Genomic DNA, 17,007 nt, shown 5'->3' with positions numbered 1-17,007 from the left:
AGTCGTCGTGCATCAGCAGTAGGCATGCACTCTACGCCTTTTTGAGCGACTTCGTGCGTATACGGAGGTCTTCCGAAAAGTCTACTCCAGATAGGAGCGTCATTCGCCCACTAGCAAGCATCCCAGAGGCGTTTGCCTACTTCTCTTTCAATTGCCTTGCTCGAGAATCAAGTGATTGGAGTTTGGCTGGCGAATGATGCATGGACGATAAGAGCCTGACGCGGGATTTTGAAGACACGAAGCGCCGAGCATGGGGTACGAGCGTCCTGCAGGGGTATTGCTGCCACTGTCAAGAGGAGGTGGTGAGATCCTACTCGGGATGGCTAGATCTATCAGATGTTTCATAACCTCACCAAAGTGCTTACCAAGAGCCCAAGATTCATTACTCTGTACTGGTCCAGACAATGCTATTGACAATGCTGACTCGATCTATAAGTTCGTGCGGGCCGTATTGCAAGCTCTGGATCAATGCTGAGACAGTCTATCAAGTTCTTGACGGCTTTGGTTTCGGAATTCTCATCCTCAACGAGGGAGTGTCTCAGGCTAACGGGTCTGCTCACAGCGTGGATGCTCACAAGTTACAACGGACACCCGAAGCAGGAATTATTAAGTCAATGATTGACCGAGGATATTATCGTGATTCGAGGCTGAATCGTGCCAAGGCGTTATGCAGTCTAGCGGTTTTATGTTGATTGCATCGATGAAGACGAGATCTTGAATTGCAGGTTCAAAACGGTTTCTTCCTACGTACTCCACCTGCTTCCGGCGATGCTGCTCCGTATTTAATATATCGTGAAGGACGAACTGGTTTGATCCGGCGATCTGGGATTCAATGGAGACTATATCGATCGATCCTGACTCGAGTTCGCCTAAATGTGCTGTTTGACTTGATTCAGCGGAAAAGTCTGTCCGCGGCTTGAGGAACAGCTGAAGCTCGCTTTGTTGTTCGGGATAAGAGGATCGGGCAGAGAAAAGGGCCGGTCTCCTCAGTGGCCAGGATGTATACGGTATTGGAGAGCTTTTGTTCCTGTCTCCGTACCTTGCAGCTCTTGAATGCATGTCGCCTGGTCTGATGCTGACCTCACTCTGACTCCGCCAATAAACACACCACAGCTTCGCACGGATCGTCGGTGGGTGAGGGTTTCATACTAACCACTTTAGGGAGGTAAGTTTCTGCCCGTACGCGTCCTTACCTTACCCACTCCAACCTTCTGCATTTTCGCGGAGCGAGGCTGGTGCGTGGTAAAGTCTATCTCAGGGAAGAAGTCAAGTCATGTGGAAATCAGGCGCATGAGAAAGCTGGTGTGCGCGATGCCTTGCCGACGCGTTGAGCAACTTGAGCGTGCTTCGTCAGGGAGGCCAGCCAGGAATCAAACACGAGTGCCGAAACGACAACTCCACCCTAGCGCTGTCAGTTTCCAGACCCCTCAGTCAGCAAAACCAATAGCAAGCCCTTCTTAGCGGGTACCTGGATTCAAACTCTGGAAACCACCGGCTCGGGCGGAGTTTCGAGGGAAAAGGGTAAGAAAATAAGAATAGAACAGCCGACAGGTCGCGACCGTCGATGTTCCGTGGAACGAAACCAACTCGAGCGTGGCTTTCGGATTTCCCACCCTTAGTGTCCTTTCGGCGTTCAAACGCCTGCTTGTGCTTGGAGACGGCCAAGCTGCTTCGGGGACCACCAAGCGTGGCTGTTGTTTCTTGCCCCCTGGCGTACCAAACTTCGCAGCCAGCCAGCTCGCTAAAATGTAGTCTTGAATAATGTGGGCGCGCCTGTGTCACTTCAACCTGCTTCGCATCGCCAAAAAGTCTGAAACCCCTTTGGAACGAATCTAGGTCACGCTGCATTTCCCGGTCGACTGCTCACTGCGGAGTTGATAGTTTTCCGGTAGTGGGTGGATAATATTGATTGTATTATTACTGGATGAGGAAGCTGGGGCACGTTTTTCGAGCTTGGAAGCTCGCACTGAGCAAGGCTCGAGCAACAAGCATGCATGGATTTTGGGGGCGGATATTGACTGTTCAATTGCTGGTGAGGATGACCGTTGAAGGCTTGGTGGTCGCCTGTTACGAAGCCAGCCATCCGATCATCCGATGAACTGGTTGGCGGAAAACAAACCTGACCTGGAACAGGCTGTACAGGCGTCTGACCTTAGCCTAGTTGGTAAAGCACCAGGATTGCCTAATGATGTCGGATGTCCACAGTCCCAGTCTCCTCACAGAGGTGGCTTTTTGTGCGAGACATCATCGGGCAGCATACCGAGCAAGGAGATGCAGCTGATGCAGGGGCTACAGCGCTCTTATTGGCTGGGGAGAAATGTATTTTTGTCTTTTTTCCATCAGGAGGAGTAGTGATGATGAATCAAGCGATGCGAGCGATCAATAATGATGATGTTCTTGAAAGAAGAGAATGTATCTATCTTGGTAGTAGAGAAGATGAGAGACTGACTAGACTGCAGGTGCCGGAGGAAAGCTAAGTACCTAGTATCCGTACCTCCTCCCAGTTATGGTATGGTAATGGTATGGTAACAGCAGGTGCAGGATGGCCACGACTCCACGAGAGGATACCGTAGAGCTAGGCCTGAATAGGGGCTAGTAGTCCCCGGAAAACCCACTAAACCTCTCCTGTCTGTTCCTGGTCTGGCCTGCTGCCCTGCACTCTCCCTCCTCCACTCTTTCTTTGCTCTCTCTCCTCCTTTCCTTCCCTTCCCTCTTACCACCCCCCCCCATCCCATCTCATCGCTTTCCTCTTCCCTTTCATATTCATTCATTTGATTTATTCTTTTTTCTTTTTAAACTTTTCAACTCTCTGATCTCGTCCGTTCCACTCTTTTACGGTCGGTTCAGCCCGCTCATTTCGCGTACCCCCCAGGAAGGTGTGATCGCTCTTTTGTCACCTCACCCACAATCCAGCCCCCTCCTCCAGGCAGACAGACAGCCAGACAGACAGGATAGCTCACTGTATCTCCCTCGATGCTTTGTTGATCCTACTCTATCTACCCATTCCTGCTACGGTCGTGAAGAATCGCCTTCTCTTCGTCTGTAAAGCTGCCCGGTCAGCTTCGTCTAATTTCCACACTTTATATACCTTCAAACGCTTCTGTGACGCGCTCACATCGATCAGCTTTGCGCCTGGGTAGTACTCCGCCCAGCACAGGCCCATCCATTCACTTGACTACACATCGACTCTAGCGCTTGACGCTGCTGGAGATATTTCAGACCATCCAACCAACTACTTGACTGTCGGCCGGATCGTCATCTCAACTCTTTCCCTCCCTCGACTGGTACCAACTCTAGTCGTATCTCCTTTACTACCGTTTCAATCTTCGTTCAATCCCTGCAAACATGTCTTCGACAGACACCCCCGACCCGTCGACCGCGTCGACTTCTGCGACCGCTCGCACAACCGCTTCGCCCTCGTCGCCCACCTCGACCCCTTCTCCCTCCACTTCTAGTGCCACAACTGCTCCTTCGACATCTGCTCGGCGCCCGCAGCGCAAAAGCACCCTTACTCAGCAGCAAAAGAACAACAAGCGCCAACGAGCGACTCAGGACCAGCTTGTCACTCTTGAAGTGGAATTCAACAAAAACCCTACTCCGACAGCTGCCACGCGGGAAAGAATAGCTCAGGAGATTAACATGACCGAGCGCTCCGTTCAAATATGGTTCCAAAACAGGTTTGTCTATAATGCGTAGTCCTCTATTTGGCCCTTCATCACTAACAGAAATCACAGGCGCGCAAAAATAAAGATGCTTGCAAAGAAGAGCATTGAGACTGGTGAAGGCTGCGACTCTATTCCTGAGTCTATGCGTCAATATCTGGCCATGCAGTTCGACCCCAGCAAACCTGGTGCGCGTGACCCTTTCGGTAGAGCCGGCGGATATGGAGCCAATGGTGCATACCCCAACGAGCCAACGCCCTCGGGCAAAGTTGGTGCGTACCCAACTACCCCTTTACGTGTACCATGCTAACGATTACAGTGATCCATCATTTCACATGCCGGTCCTTGACCATTGGAAGCTGGAGGCGCATTGGGCAAAATGCGATGGACCTGGTCGTTTTCTATTCCCCCGAAAAAGCCTGCATGACGTACTACATCAACAATGACTCGGCTGGATACAAGATCGAGTACCCTTTCGCCTATATCAAGAACATTACCTTGGAGTCCGGTGATCAAGGACCACAGCCCAACGGTGCACCCGCAAGACCTACTGGCTTGGTTGTGGAGTTGAATCGACCCCCGCTCTTCTACATGGATTCCTCAAACTCTGGTGGTTTCTACCAGTGCGGCGATTTCACGGAGGACCAACAAGCTAGTTCTATCATGGTTCATCGTCTCGGAGGACACCCAAAGGTCTTGAGCGTTCAACTTGCGAAATTAGTTTCGCTGGAGTCTTTCCAAAACCGTCTTGCGTACGGCACTTTTGCTGCTAGCGGCCCTATGTCCCCGCCTTTCATTCAGCGCCCAGCGTCGCAACCGAACCAGTTTGCTCCCGCCTATATGGGTATGTATGCCGAAAACCCCGTGGTGGTGAATCTTCAGGCCACTCGTGGACACAAGCGCCAAAGAAGTCGCTCCGTTCCCGTAGCGATTGACTTCTCTGCAATGGGGACTCCGATGACGAACTTCAGCATGCCGCAGGCTCCGCAGGCTCCGCAGTTTCACCAAGCAGATTCGAGCATCTATGCGCCAATACCACAGTCGACGCACTCCCTTGCCGCAAATTTGCGCATTGACACTACTTCCGGCTATGCCTTTGACCCGCGTACGCACCCGATGTCGGCGACGACGACTGCCTCTCCTTCTGAGTTTGCAAGCCCTGCCATGTTCAGTTCCGGGGCTCAAGGAGACTCGACTCCGATAGCTGCGAGCATGGGAGCCCAGTTTACCTTGCCCTTCGTCTCGTCTGCTACTGATACAAACGTGGCCACACAATCGGCATCTCCATACTCGAATGTGAACCACGTCGATCCCATGATCGCCAACCATTCGCCCCCATTGACGAATATGTCGCATACGCCGCAGGACATGTACGGTATGGGAGAGCACCAACACAACTACACAGAGGATGGTATGTCCATGGGCGGGATGTTCAAACACATGAACTACTCGGTACCCACTTCAATGGGTCTCGATAACAACTCCTTCGAGATGCCGATGCACAACATGTCCGGACATCCTTCGCCCGGCATTCATGGTGATTATCAGGGCTTGACGTTGGAAAACGTCGATCCGAATGTTTTGACTCCCGACTCATGAGCACTCTGCGGATTCCTTCCACTTGGTTGTTCTATTCACCTCTCTTGCTCTCTGGCTTTGCCTGTCGCATTGTCGTTCCTGAAACAGTGGAACCATCCCTAGGCTTCGCGCCCCGGAACAGTTCCGGGCGAGCACTGTATTCCAAAGCATCTCTATTGGTAGTGGAAATATTTGCTTGTTGCTCATACTTTGTCGAAAGGCGAAGTGGGATATATTTCTTTCTTTCGATATATATTCCAAGCATCTTCACTTTTTTGTATTAATATTCTTCTCATCCGCGGCTGGTCTAGCGATTATCTTTTGAGCTATTTGCTGTTTACCAGCACTTCTGCTTCTTTCTTCTTCTTTTTTCTTCCTTTTTTTTGCCTTCTTTTCATCTGCCCCTGGCCCTTATTTTTTATTCTTCTTATTGTTCTTTTCATATACCTGGTCGGGGCATTTAACGCGGTCATGCAAGAAAGTCGGACTAAGATGGAGATTCCCTTTTGCTTTACAAAGTCGGCGGGTTAGGATTGTTTGCATATTCCCTTTGTGATGGTTGTGTTTGATTCCTCTTGAGTTTCTGATCTCTGCATCTGCACTGCATTAGCTTGTTTTCTAAGTATGCTTTCCAGGATCTGTAAAATGCTCCTGTGGCGACGGAGGTTAGTCGAATTAAAGATACAGGATCATTCGCATAACTTGTCTAGAGTAATTATCGTGTCAGGCACATCTACTTCAATCACTCTGGACTTTTTTTTAAATCGGAGGAGGCGCCTTCAAGCCCTTTGACTCTCTCAAATACCGCTCAACCCAGACCTCCATCTTCTCTAGCACATTCCTTTTCCCTTTGGTCAGCTCCTCCCCAACCCCATCCCGACACCAAACACTCCAAGCCCCCATCTCCTTCGCCATCAGCACATCCGTCCCTAACCGATCCCCTACGACCGCAATCTCAGCTGCCCCCTTTACCACTTTTCTTTCTCGGAACCATTCAAGCACCTCCTCGCCACAGAATGGCTTCTTCTCGACAATCCCATCCCCGTCTTTCCTTGTGGTCGGTAACCGGAATACGGGGATTCGCAGACCCGCCAGGCGTTCCTCAATTTCTACCGCCTCTTCTTCATACCGCGGATGTGATCCCGCACGATTAGAGACTATGAGAATTGAATTCGGTGCTGTATTTATATTGAACGGGGAGGTAGGCGAATGCCGTAATGAGTGAAGGTGCGAGTAGATATGTGCGGGGAATGTTGTTGTCTTTGCGGGACACAGTGTATTATCTTTATCAAGGACGAGCGCGCGAATTGCGATCTCTTTCTTAGGGCCTCCTTCGGAGGATTGTGCTTGTGATTGTGAAGGATATTGGGATTCGAGGAGGGGTCCGATTGATTCGGGGAGGTGGGTGATGGTTGGGATTGTAAGGTGCGGGAGGAATTGGGACGGGGTTGAGAGGAGAGTTTGTACGGCGAGGTTGAAGGCGCGGAGATTGGTGTTTGGAGGGTTCATCTTGTCTTTTGTCTGGACAGAGGTGGTGCCGCGTAGGGATGGATGCTGGTCTGGGGTCGTTAGCCGGCGGGTTGTGCTGGTGGTGGGTGGTGAGCATACGTATGTTTTAATGTATCATGGTATAAATGGTGTAGCTCCCTATTTAGCGAGGTTGCGCAAAAAGCGACATAGCAATGGCTTGTGACATCGATCGTAGGTGGTTGTTCCGGGGAAGACGATAAGACGGCGGTGGTGGAATACCTATCCAAATAAGTCTTGGCAAAAACTCCAACGCGGAACAAATCCTCCTCCATTAGACTCCGGTACAGCTTCAGCCTCCTTCCTCCCCTCAGCCTACGAATCTCGATCAGTCGAGTGCCCCATTTCCCAGCGCTTCTAAATACTCCCTTCGCGCACGCTACACATCGTCAGAATGGGCAAACTCACAAGCACAATCGGCATTCCGATCAAGCTCCTTAACGAGGCGCAGGTATGCTCTCTACCCTTACCTTTCGCGAAACCTCGTGATGAAACGCCCGAATGAAATTTACTCATGCGTTGCAGGGCCATGTCGTCACTCTAGAGATCACCTCCGGCGTCGTGTACCGTGGAAAGCTCCTTGAGGGTGTGTTCCTGCTTTGCAGTCCCGCATCCAATTCCTGCAATCGAACAGAAACTGACCAGACACAGCGGAAGACAACATGAACGTTCAGCTAAAAGACATTACCGTCACAGCGCGCGACGGCCGAGTCTCCCATCTCGACCAGGTCTACATTCGTGGTAGCCACGTGCGCTTTTTCATCGTTCCGGATATGCTACGGTGCGTTCCTTCTACCTTTCCTTGTATAATTCACTACTTGCAAAGAGCACAGCTAACTTTACTCTCTATAGAAACGCACCCATGTTCCGCTCACGAGGCCAGCGCGGCCGGGGTATCGGTCTTGCGCGTGGTAAGGCCACGGTCCAGAGGGCTCGGGGACAGAGGCGCGGGTAGATTTGTGCGGGCATACGTTTCTGCTGGCGTTACTTTCGTTGTTATAATGGGATAAAATAAAACAATTTGAATGGGTTCAGGCATCTTGTGGGTTTCTATCGAGTATGACTAGAGGTTGAGGGGGCTACACCCCGTTTCTCAAAAGATTTCGTAGCTGCATTCACATTCGAGAACTCTCAATCGCGCTCATAATGGTTTGGGTAAATTGTAATTATTAGCCAACATAGCAAGCACCTAATATCTCGAATCGGGACATCGCCGCCACATGCCTGAGTAGCCTTACCTACCGGGTCAACCAGCTACCAAAGCTCCAGCTCCGCCACCACCTCCGCAACAACCACCAAATCTCCAGACCGATCGTCCTGTCCTCCTTCTTCACCTCTGCCCTTGAATATACTCATTCTCTTTCTTCACTACCTTGTCACCAATACACATTAATTTTGTAAAACCCACAATGACTACCAAAGACCCCTCAGAACCCACTGCACCAGCCAAAGCAAAATCCACCTCCAAAACAACCATCCGCAACCCGCGCCGCCTCCTCATTCTCTCCCCCTCCTCACAGTCTCTCGCGCTCATCCCATCGCTTTTAAAAACACTTACAGGCCACGAGGCGAATCTCCCCGCGCAAGCACAGAGCTTCGCGGGGTACACCACGCATCCGCCGCTCAAGATTGAGAATCGATATTACACCGCGGAGGTGCCAATCTGGGTTGATGAGATTCCGATTTCCAGACCCGATACTGCAGCTCTAGAAGGGGAGTCAAAGGATTCAAGTCCACAAGCGAGGACGGAAATAAACTCGAGCCCGCCTGCGGAACTCGGAAATGGAGCTGGAGCTGGAGCTGGCACGGGCGAGGAGCCGAGTGGGCAATGGGCGAGAGAGTTCTCGTCAGCTGAGGCGCGTGTTGTGCGTGATGCGATTGGGGCGGTCATGATTGTTGTTGAGAATCCGAGGGTGAAGAATATAACTGGACTAAGTAGCACAGAGGATGTTGAGAGCCGCGACGATGTTTGTGCGCTCAAGGCGTTCATTCGTGCAGTTGGGGATGTACGAACATTGATTGAGGAAGAGCGAGGGGAGATTGGTGCTGTACTCGGTCTATTGGTTCTAGGGGGGAAGAAGGATGTGAAACAGGAGAGGAAGCAGAAGAGCGGGGCGTCCGAAGGGGGGGATGATCTTGGCGCGGATCTTGATGGGGGAATAGATGATGAGCCGTTCTCTGTTGGGTGGTGGGAGGACCAGTTGTGTGAGATGGGACTGATAGGGGCTGAGGCCGTGGAATGGGATGATACACAGGCGCAGGAGTCTGAGGAGACGAATCAATATGGCGGTATGTTGTTACTCCACTATCTCCGTATAGCTACTAAAGGGATAAGAGCTCCAAGGTATGCGCCGGATAAAGGAAGTCCTCGAGACGCACGAATGGGCTGCAGACGAAGAACCTGAGGCCGGTCTTCCAGAGGATGCAGATGATCTAGAGCGGGAGTTACTCAGTCTCGACAATGAAGGCGGGTTCAGTATGGAAGTGAATGAGCTTGAGCGGGAGATGGTGGGCTTGCGATTCGCAATCGAACGAGGTGGTAAGGATGACGAGGACGAGGCGGGCGATGAGGAGATCAGAGTCGACGCGGTTGAAGCGCTCTTGACCCGTATGAGAGCCATCAAAGGTTTGAAGCTCCTCGATCTCTTGTGAGTCTGGGTTAGTTGAAAGTTGAAACTAACTAGCCCAGATATGAGTGATGAACTACCGGAGAAGGACAGGAAACGGTTTGCAGCGAAAGCTGTTTCGGATATCATGAAGGAAATTTAAGTATGCTTGCTCTGCGATGTAATATGTTCGATTAACGTCTCACATGAAGTTGATACCGCGGTGCGGTATCTGTATCTCATCCCGTCAATACCCATCTCAAAATATAGATCTATTTATACAGGCGTCGAATATGATATTTTTTACTGCTTCTTGGCATCATCCTTCTTGACAGCCGCAGACTTGCTCTTCTGTTTGATCATATGCGTGTACAGAATATACGAACCTAAACAGTTAGCAACTCTCGGTGAACAGAGATCAGATCACGTACCAGGAACATATATTACCAAAACAGCCACAATGAACCACCAGTACGCCGGATGGATCTTTGCCGCATACGGCAGCGCCTTGACAGCCAGAATGCACTCGCTGCTTATTCCAATGGGGTAGAGAACATAGAAAGTGTTGTACCTAAGCAGTCGTTAACGCTCGGCCCCGCACTCAGTATACCAAAAGGTGAAGACAAACCTCAACCAAATCCACCATTTGGGCACTGTCTCCACGCCCCCATTCAATTGCATCGTAAAGAACCCATACCGAATCATCTCCGTGATACCCCAGGCAAGCATAATCCCCAGGTAAGCATACTCCCCCACCTTATCATCAACACGGACAATGCCGCCCGAGAACGGGCGAAGGACCAACCAAACGGTAAAGATACGACTCGCGACCTGCATAGCAGTCGTCATGAGCGGCGCGCGCACAAGACCCCATAGACTGTGCAGAATCTCTGCGATCGCGAGAGTCTGCGCGGTTGTGAGGAGTGGGGTGAAGGTTAGTTCAAAGACCTCGGGAATGTTGAAGGTGAGGTTCTCGGTGATGGCTTGGTTGATGAGGAGGCGGACGGTGCGAATAAGAAGGGTTGTCCAGAGGAAGAATTCGGCGGCATTGTAGAGCAGGAGGTACTGGCGTTTGAGTCCCGATTGGGCGGGTTTTGGCTTCGGAGTGGGTGTTACGGCTGTGGTAGACATTCTTGCTGGTTTGAAACGCTCCTGAAGATGGTGGTGGTGAGTATAAAAGCTGAGATCGAAGGAGGTCGTTTGATGGGACTTGGACTTGGAGGTTGGAGGTTGGAGGTCATGTTGATGAGAAATTCGACACGTGGGTGTCCACGGGTCTTGGCATTGAATGTTCTCGATCGACCAGCCCAGTCAGAAGAATGAGTGAGATTTCGCGCGCGCAACTCGACGTCCAGTAGACGGTCTTTCTTTGAGCTTGTCCCAAAAGTGTCATGACTGCAGAGCCGCCATTGAAGCTTTCTCAGTCACACCAAACTTCAAAGTAACCTGTGCTCCAAGCTCCAAGCTGGCGGCTGTGTACCTACCATCAAGGCCGTTTATTGGCTCGGTACTCGCTTCCGGCGCCATGTATGCATCCCCAGAGCCCTACTCCATATTCCGATCTACGCGAGTACGGGGTACACTGACAGCTCTAACTCCATTAAAAAGCCTATATGAGATTATTGAATTTTTGTGCAGGCTCTAAGGGCGTCTTTGAAAGCCTACCCTATATACTCACTCCCTTGGCTTGACTGGAGCGCGGGTGTCGATGTGTCATTCCTGGGTTTCAATTCGAGGCGATATTTCCAACACTGCCGGCAAATAAAGCCTTAGAAAGTGATCTAAAAAAAGATTGTTGACTCCAGCGAGTATTCGGGCCACTGCAGACGGGCCGAAAGCCAGGAGTCAAGATACCTAGGTCGAAGGCTGGGACAGCCTCACCGGGGCGGCACAGTTCACCCACAGGAGTTGGTAGAGTGAGAAGTGCCCAATCTCAAGCTTGATTCTCAAGGCTCATGGACGCCTCCCTTTGCGGGCAAGATAGCTATTTCGATCCGCGTTGAAGCCCACGCTGGTGACATTCGAAAAGCCTTTCTGGCTCAATCGACTGGCTCAAGGATATCTTGGCAGAAACCCGGGGTTGGTGCGTTAGCATAGATGATCTCAAGACTCATGCTTAGAACTACCGGCCTTGACTGATGGGTTTCGTTAGCTAGAATCTGAAACTCGTACAGGGAAGGGATCATGACTCGGACTGGGCATTCTGAGACACCGTCCTTAGACAAACCAAGACTCCACACGGGCCGTCTCATGGAATTGAAAACAGGCGCCCGAGGCAGATAAACTTAACCAGTAACCTCGTCTGGTACGAGACCAAATCGTCCAGAGGCATGGGTTAAATTGTCCCACGAGATGGCATGGAATCAGTAGCTGCGGCTGATTGTCTCATTGAACTTCACCTCTGCGAGTATTGAAGGAGGTCGGTGGATTTGTAGAGAACCCCTCACCGCATGTCCAATGCGACGGCACCCTCGCATCGAGAGGGGTCTACTTACTAGCAGCTGACCCAAGGCTAGGATGACACGGCGGCATTTGAAATACTCCGTAATTAAACAGAAAGCTTCATGCAGCTTGATGTCACTGTCTCGGTGGATCACACCAGCCCTGAGCCCTTGTCCAGTCCATTGAATTGCTTTTGCGCGGTACAGGCGGAATGAACATCCGAGCCGGCTAAGAAGGAGAAAGGTCGCTTGAAAGATGAGGGCCCAACAATAATGAGCAGAGAGCACGAACAGGATTTACCAAATCAGCGTGATGAATCGGAGGACCTCAATGTTGAAAACTGGTGGATATAAGCAAGGCTTCGATAAAAAGACATTGTTGTGTGGCTTGCGGTTTTTGTCACCTCGGTTTGTTGCCTGCAGCGAGCGTCCGGGAGAAGGAGCCTCGAAGACTGATATACCAGCGGTATCTGGCTGACCCTTGCCTCGCTATCAGCTCGTGACACGAATCAGGCAGGCAGCATCAATTGAATACTAGATCATGAAGTACTCGGTAAGTAATAGTACTCCGTTAGGATACTCTCCATTCAACCATTGTCCTAGGCTTTCCTTCTCGAGCGTGGGAAACCATACGGAGCTGGAGTCTCATTGCAATAATGCTCAAAGACGGCCCAAGCTTTGGCGCTCTTGGCGGCAGTTCCCATTTGTCAGCTGCAGCCACAGACTGGGATCCACATACCCCACAATGATGTAATCCTACCTCTGACGTGCTGTGATAGGGCACGAGAGCACCCGAGCCCCGAAGCGTCTCCCTCCAGTTCATGGATCGCTTCAATCTGAACCCCACGATGGCTTCAGGAGAAGGCTTCGGGAGGCTGAGAGGAGGCACAACTGCATGAAGAAGACCTCTAGTCCATATTTTGCCCTTCAGCCTTGGGGTTGGGGGCTTCGGTGGCTTTTCTGTCCTTCTTGAAACCCCGCAAAACAATTCTACGGGGTATGACGAAATGGCAACGGCTACCTAGGTAAGGTTGTCTCTCACCAAGAGTGCCAACGGCGAAGAATGAGCGGTCCCTTAGGGGCTAGAACATTTTCACTGCAGTGTTGTGACGGGTGGTAGTGGCAGGGTCCAGAATTTAGCGAAGACGCGATATTATTCTTCCCAGGTGGCTGGGCTACACACAAGCGTATAATCGCGAAGAAGTTTGGGACTGCAGGAATGCATTATACTTCCCGAATGCTGAGCAGACAATAATTGAAAACGGAAGATGCAACAGACAATGGAATGGACTTTGAAAGTTTCCACGTGTTCAAGCTCTATCCTGAGGTCAATAATTCTCTCCTTTTCCTGTCAGGTCAGGTGAATGGTAAGTGGTGGTTGGTGAGGTGGTGTTGCGATGGTGGGGATCGACGGTGTGTGGGGATCAACCGCGAGAAATAAGGGCGGCCATCATACGTCAGTCCGGGTCCGATGATTTCAACATGCATACACGCCTAAGTGGAGAGTGTCTGCTTTTCTGTCAGACATCGCCCTGCAGAAGATGAGATTGGTTCAGCTTCGCTGACTCTTAAGCTCCTTCTCCTCCTCATTAGACAGGCTGTTTCTACCTCTTCCCACCTTGTCGAGTCAAACACAAAGAACGATAAGGCGTTCGATTTCTGACAGCCGATGAGGCTGCCCTGGGAGTGACCTCATGGTACTCCACCGAACCAGGCCACCTTCATTATTAGCCCATTTTCCCAAGTCCGTCAGGAGATTCGGAGAGCGAGAAGGAGAGAGAGGGATTTTCTCGGACATCACGGCATCATATCCTAGTATTCAATGATCAAGAACTGCTTCTCGAAGTCCTCAAGACCTCAGGTAGCTGGCAAGCCGGAGAACCATGGGTCGACCATCTGAGAAAGCAGGGCAGGCTGGCAGCAGATGGCAAGATAGAAGTAGATGAAGGCGCCTGTACCAGAGTTAGGGGTCACCGATGACGCCAGAGATGCTCCTGCTTAAAAAGTGAAGCGACCCGCTCTCCGATTTTCTTCAAATAAATTGTTTAGACACTCGTAATGAACTCCAACACCGGCGAATCTCCTGCAGCCCACCACCGTCTGTTGCGGTTGGATTCAAATAATCTTTGCTCCTCATTCAGTGTTTCGAGTGGTCCTCCTATAGGGGCTCGAAATCTGGCAAATTCATACCAGCGGAGTACTAGGTATTTATTATTATTGTTATAATTACCATCTTCATCATAAGCATTATTATTTTGCACTCTGAAAGTGTTTATCGGGAACCCACCAGCCCACTTTCTCTTCTCTTTCCCCCTCCATTTTTTTTTTTGGTTCCTCCCAACCTCGCTCCGAACACCAGAACAGAAAAGGGGAAAATAGGGTGAAATTTGCGATAAAAAACGACCTCTCGTCCCGCACAGTCACCACTCACCATTCACCACTCACCCCATCCCATCCCATCCCATCCTATCCCATCTTTGCCTTCGCGCTCCCTCTCTCTCTCTCTCTCTCTCTCGCACACTACTTTCAGACTTCAATAACGCCCGCCCCTCTTCATCCTCTTACTGGCGATATTGCTTTGCCCCTCTTATTGGCTTTCTCTTCACCGTGATTCTTCTCTCCCATTACCTATACAGCTTAGCTGCTGTCCTTTTATTCCCCTACGCACACCCCCCCCCTTCCTCCTCCCCCTCTTCTCATAACCCGCCCTGCCGTTTTTGCTTTTCGCTATCAAATTTGCAAGATACCCAGGCTATTTGTGGTTCAGGCACATTAGTCTCAGATCACTCACAGGTGGGAGTTCCTTTTTTCCTCATCGTTTCTGATTACATACACTATAGCTCTCTACCCCTCCTCCTTCGCCAGCTGTTTCTTCTTACCACCCTTCCCACCCTGCTGCTTGGTGTGTTCAGCCCACACTGTGGCTGTCGTCTGCTTGCTGTATTTCTCCTCCCGTCCTGCTACCTCACTGTCTGATATACCTAGCCTTCGTGCACCAGTCGGTCTCCCTTTCCAGCTTCATTTCTGCCATAACACCCAGAGGTGACACTCTCTTCCTGGGCTAATCCTGTATAACACGTTCCACCCCCGGACATTCCCTGCTTGCATGCGGTCATCCCTCGTAATACCCTTATTGCGTAGGGCAGGCAACCTGTATACCTGAATTTGAGCTGCTGTAATTTCAACATGACGTTCGTGGATCGGCAACTGACGTGCATTTCATTCAGCAGACTCGCTCCAGTAATCCCAGTATCTCAAACGCGCTGGGTTGTTTCTTTTGGGGCATCATCCGGAGACACAGTGGCCATTTCGCCTCGCGTGACATTCCAGTTGTTCACCTAGTATCATAATCATGGCGCCACCAACTACCAACCCCGAACCTACCAAGACCAAGGTTAAGGATGAGGAACCGGTACGTCTTTCTGCTCATACTCTCTTGACCCCCTCGCAGCCTCGGAACTGATATCAAATAGGCCAAATCGACTAAACCAGCCAAGCCGAGAACTTTGGCGGATATGTCAGATAGCATCGACCAAGCCACATTCGAGCAGATCCTCGAGATGGACGAGGAGGGCGAACACGACTTTAGTCAGGGCATTGTATACGGCTTCTTCGACCAGGCCGAAAGCACATTCGAGAAGATGGAAAAGGCCCTGTAAGTCCACCTGTAGTTTCGCCTGAATGCGCAATTCTGACGGCAACCGCTACAGGAAAGACAAGAAACTTGACGAGCTATCATCGCTGGGGCATTTCCTTAAGGGCTCCTCGGCCACTATCGGGCTCAGCAAGGTCAAGGATGCCTGTGAGAAGATTCAGCACTACGGGGCTGGCAAAGATGAGTCGGGTACGACTGACGAGCCGGACGAGAAGGTGTCTCTCGAGAAGATCGGAAAGACTTTAGAGACCGCTAAGAAGGATTACAAGGAGGTAGAGGCTTTCCTTCGGGAATACTTTGGTGATGAGGAGCCACCCAAGTCCCCATCGCCCTAAGCTGGGGGTAGAAGAAGATCGTACTGTCTGTTAACTGGATATACCACACAAAGAGGGTGGCGCCATACTCACCCCACATACGCTCACATACTTCATCTCAGCACAGGACAATGAAACTCCAAATACCCAGAGTGATCTTCACCCCAAGACCAGGAGTGCACACGGACTTGGAGGACTGTCGCCATGCATGTTCTCTCTTTCGCGGAGCTTTCCCGCTTGGGTGCTTGCTCATTAGATTTGTATGAACCAAGGAGTTTACCGTGATTTTTTTTGAGGTAGATGATAGGTCTTGTCTTGCTTGCATCTTTTGCGTCCATATCTGTCAGCCATTTCATGAATGATGATATGTCTCATGCACATTGCCTTGTGGCATAACGCGGGTAAGCATCGGGGGCCGGAGGACGCGAACAGCCAGAGTACAGTAGTTGCGCGAGGAAGATAGCAGTTGATCCGTATCAAAGGAAGAGAGTGGTTTATTGTTGGTGGTCATGACCAGGGCACCGGCGTTTCATCCTCAATATTCGGCGTAATGAGCAAGAAATCCCTGCAGGCGAGAGCTCGCCTGAAGCTTGACTGACAGTTCATAAAGAAGGGGGAAGAATGCCAATTTATCTTAACTTGATTTAATGAGCGGGAAAGCTCACGCTGGATCCGCAGGAACCGAGCCTTGCGAAATCCAGTAACAACAATCCGGTTTTCCCTGAGCTTTTTTTTGTTTCCATGGTGGGACGGAGAGATGGCCGGGGGTGTCGGTTAAGTATGGGCTGTACAACTTCACCTCCTCTGGCCTCACCTCGTCCACAGTCCGCTCTTCTTTGATGTCCCGCCACACTCAATTGGATGCCTCGTCTCCCTCCAGCATGGGCTCGTTCTCCAATTATTCTTCTTCCCATTCCTCCTCAGTCAAACGGGGTTTCCCAATACTCCATCTCTCAACACCATTAGTGCACCGACTTCCAGAACCCCAACGGACCCCACGACGAGGGCCATTCCGAACCCGACTATACTGTTTGTCGTCCAGCCGAGGGAGACACAACACCGTTGGGAGGACGGGCAAAGGCCTCGTTGTCTGCTCTCACTCTCAATCCGTGCGTGATCTTTGAGGGTCGCACAGCAGACGCTTTAGCGGGAGCGATCGACAGGGAGCTTCCGAGTAGTTTGCTGGCAAACTCGCAAGAACATCTGATGGTAATGGCCACGACG

At 50.9% G+C, this 17,007-nt stretch overlaps 6 protein-coding genes across 6 annotated transcripts; 4 read left to right on the top strand and 2 right to left on the bottom strand.

Annotated features, from left to right (window-relative positions):
- Positions 1-2,711: 2,711 nt before the first annotated feature.
- Positions 2,712-5,277, top strand: BJY04DRAFT_47747 (homeobox domain-containing protein). Its single transcript, XM_073720464.1, has 3 exons — positions 2,712-3,677; positions 3,735-3,934; positions 3,982-5,277. Exons 1-3 carry the CDS (start codon positions 3,346-3,348, stop codon positions 5,259-5,261), a joined length of 1,812 nt encoding a protein of 603 aa, XP_073576926.1. The 5' UTR covers positions 2,712-3,345; the 3' UTR covers positions 5,262-5,277.
- Positions 5,278-5,891: 614 nt separating this feature from the next.
- On the bottom strand, positions 5,892-6,946 carry BJY04DRAFT_47811 (phosphatidylglycerophosphatase). Its single transcript, XM_073720467.1, has 2 exons — positions 6,849-6,946; positions 5,892-6,799 (listed from the first exon to the last, which is right to left on the bottom strand). The coding sequence occupies exon 2, from the start codon at positions 6,747-6,749 to the stop codon at positions 6,000-6,002; it is 750 nt and encodes a 249-aa protein (XP_073576925.1). The 5' UTR covers positions 6,750-6,799; positions 6,849-6,946; the 3' UTR covers positions 5,892-5,999.
- Positions 6,947-7,020: 74 nt separating this feature from the next.
- On the top strand, positions 7,021-7,840 carry BJY04DRAFT_177325 (putative small nuclear ribonucleoprotein SmD3). Its single transcript, XM_073709591.1, has 4 exons — positions 7,021-7,218; positions 7,293-7,353; positions 7,419-7,548; positions 7,620-7,840. Exons 1-4 carry the CDS (start codon positions 7,162-7,164, stop codon positions 7,720-7,722), a joined length of 351 nt encoding a protein of 116 aa, XP_073576924.1. The 5' UTR covers positions 7,021-7,161; the 3' UTR covers positions 7,723-7,840.
- A 336-nt stretch (positions 7,841-8,176) lies between these two features.
- BJY04DRAFT_213069 (adaptin-binding domain-containing protein) lies at positions 8,177-9,536 on the top strand (the record flags this gene model as incomplete). The annotated part of the gene is made up of 3 exons (XM_073714767.1): positions 8,177-9,056; positions 9,103-9,393; positions 9,457-9,536. The coding sequence occupies 3 exons, from the start codon at positions 8,177-8,179 to the stop codon at positions 9,534-9,536; spliced, it is 1,251 nt and encodes a 416-aa protein (XP_073576923.1).
- On the bottom strand, positions 9,425-10,958 carry BJY04DRAFT_47302 (protein tyrosine phosphatase-like domain-containing protein). Its single transcript, XM_073720460.1, has 3 exons — positions 10,002-10,958; positions 9,805-9,944; positions 9,425-9,759 (listed from the first exon to the last, which is right to left on the bottom strand). The coding sequence occupies exons 1-3, from the start codon at positions 10,502-10,504 to the stop codon at positions 9,677-9,679; spliced, it is 726 nt and encodes a 241-aa protein (XP_073576922.1). The 5' UTR covers positions 10,505-10,958; the 3' UTR covers positions 9,425-9,676.
- A 4,223-nt stretch (positions 10,959-15,181) lies between these two features.
- BJY04DRAFT_47145 (Hpt domain-containing protein) lies at positions 15,182-15,853 on the top strand. Its single transcript, XM_073720458.1, has 2 exons — positions 15,182-15,469; positions 15,525-15,853. The coding sequence occupies exons 1-2, from the start codon at positions 15,330-15,332 to the stop codon at positions 15,802-15,804; spliced, it is 420 nt and encodes a 139-aa protein (XP_073576921.1). The 5' UTR covers positions 15,182-15,329; the 3' UTR covers positions 15,805-15,853.
- The last annotated feature ends 1,154 nt before the right edge of the window (positions 15,854-17,007 follow it).

The sequence above is a fragment of the Aspergillus karnatakaensis genome (assembly GCF_047715665.1).
Source record: "Aspergillus karnatakaensis strain CBS 102800 unplaced genomic scaffold BJY04scaffold_2, whole genome shotgun sequence".
Lineage (NCBI taxonomy): Eukaryota > Fungi > Ascomycota > Eurotiomycetes > Eurotiales > Aspergillaceae > Aspergillus > Aspergillus karnatakaensis.
The sequence above is the reverse complement of the archived record's forward strand: the minus strand, read 5'-3'. Positions and strand labels throughout refer to the sequence as shown.

Excerpts from the sequence above, each read along its gene's own strand:
- BJY04DRAFT_47747 (XM_073720464.1), top strand. The coding sequence starts at position 3,346 with ATGTCTTCGACAGACACCCCCGACCCGTCGACCGCGTCGACTTCTGCG. Across the intron at positions 3,678-3,734 it reads CAAATATGGTTCCAAAACAG|GCGCGCAAAAATAAAGATGC; the intron begins GTTTGTCTATAA and ends CAGAAATCACAG. Across the intron at positions 3,935-3,981 it reads AACGCCCTCGGGCAAAGTTG|TGATCCATCATTTCACATGC; the intron begins GTGCGTACCCAA and ends TAACGATTACAG.
- BJY04DRAFT_47811 (XM_073720467.1), bottom strand. The coding sequence starts at position 6,749 with ATGAACCCTCCAAACACCAATCTCCGCGCCTTCAACCTCGCCGTACAA.
- BJY04DRAFT_177325 (XM_073709591.1), top strand. The coding sequence starts at position 7,162 with ATGGGCAAACTCACAAGCACAATCGGCATTCCGATCAAGCTCCTTAAC. Across the intron at positions 7,219-7,292 it reads AGCTCCTTAACGAGGCGCAG|GGCCATGTCGTCACTCTAGA; the intron begins GTATGCTCTCTA and ends CATGCGTTGCAG. Across the intron at positions 7,354-7,418 it reads CCGTGGAAAGCTCCTTGAGG|CGGAAGACAACATGAACGTT; the intron begins GTGTGTTCCTGC and ends GACCAGACACAG.
- BJY04DRAFT_47302 (XM_073720460.1), bottom strand. The coding sequence starts at position 10,504 with ATGTCTACCACAGCCGTAACACCCACTCCGAAGCCAAAACCCGCCCAA. Across the intron at positions 9,945-10,001 it reads AAATGGTGGATTTGGTTGAG|GTACAACACTTTCTATGTTC; the intron begins GTTTGTCTTCAC and ends ACGACTGCTTAG. Across the intron at positions 9,760-9,804 it reads TTTGGTAATATATGTTCCTG|GTTCGTATATTCTGTACACG; the intron begins GTACGTGATCTG and ends CTAACTGTTTAG.
- BJY04DRAFT_47145 (XM_073720458.1), top strand. The coding sequence starts at position 15,330 with ATGTCAGATAGCATCGACCAAGCCACATTCGAGCAGATCCTCGAGATG. Across the intron at positions 15,470-15,524 it reads GAGAAGATGGAAAAGGCCCT|GAAAGACAAGAAACTTGACG; the intron begins GTAAGTCCACCT and ends CAACCGCTACAG.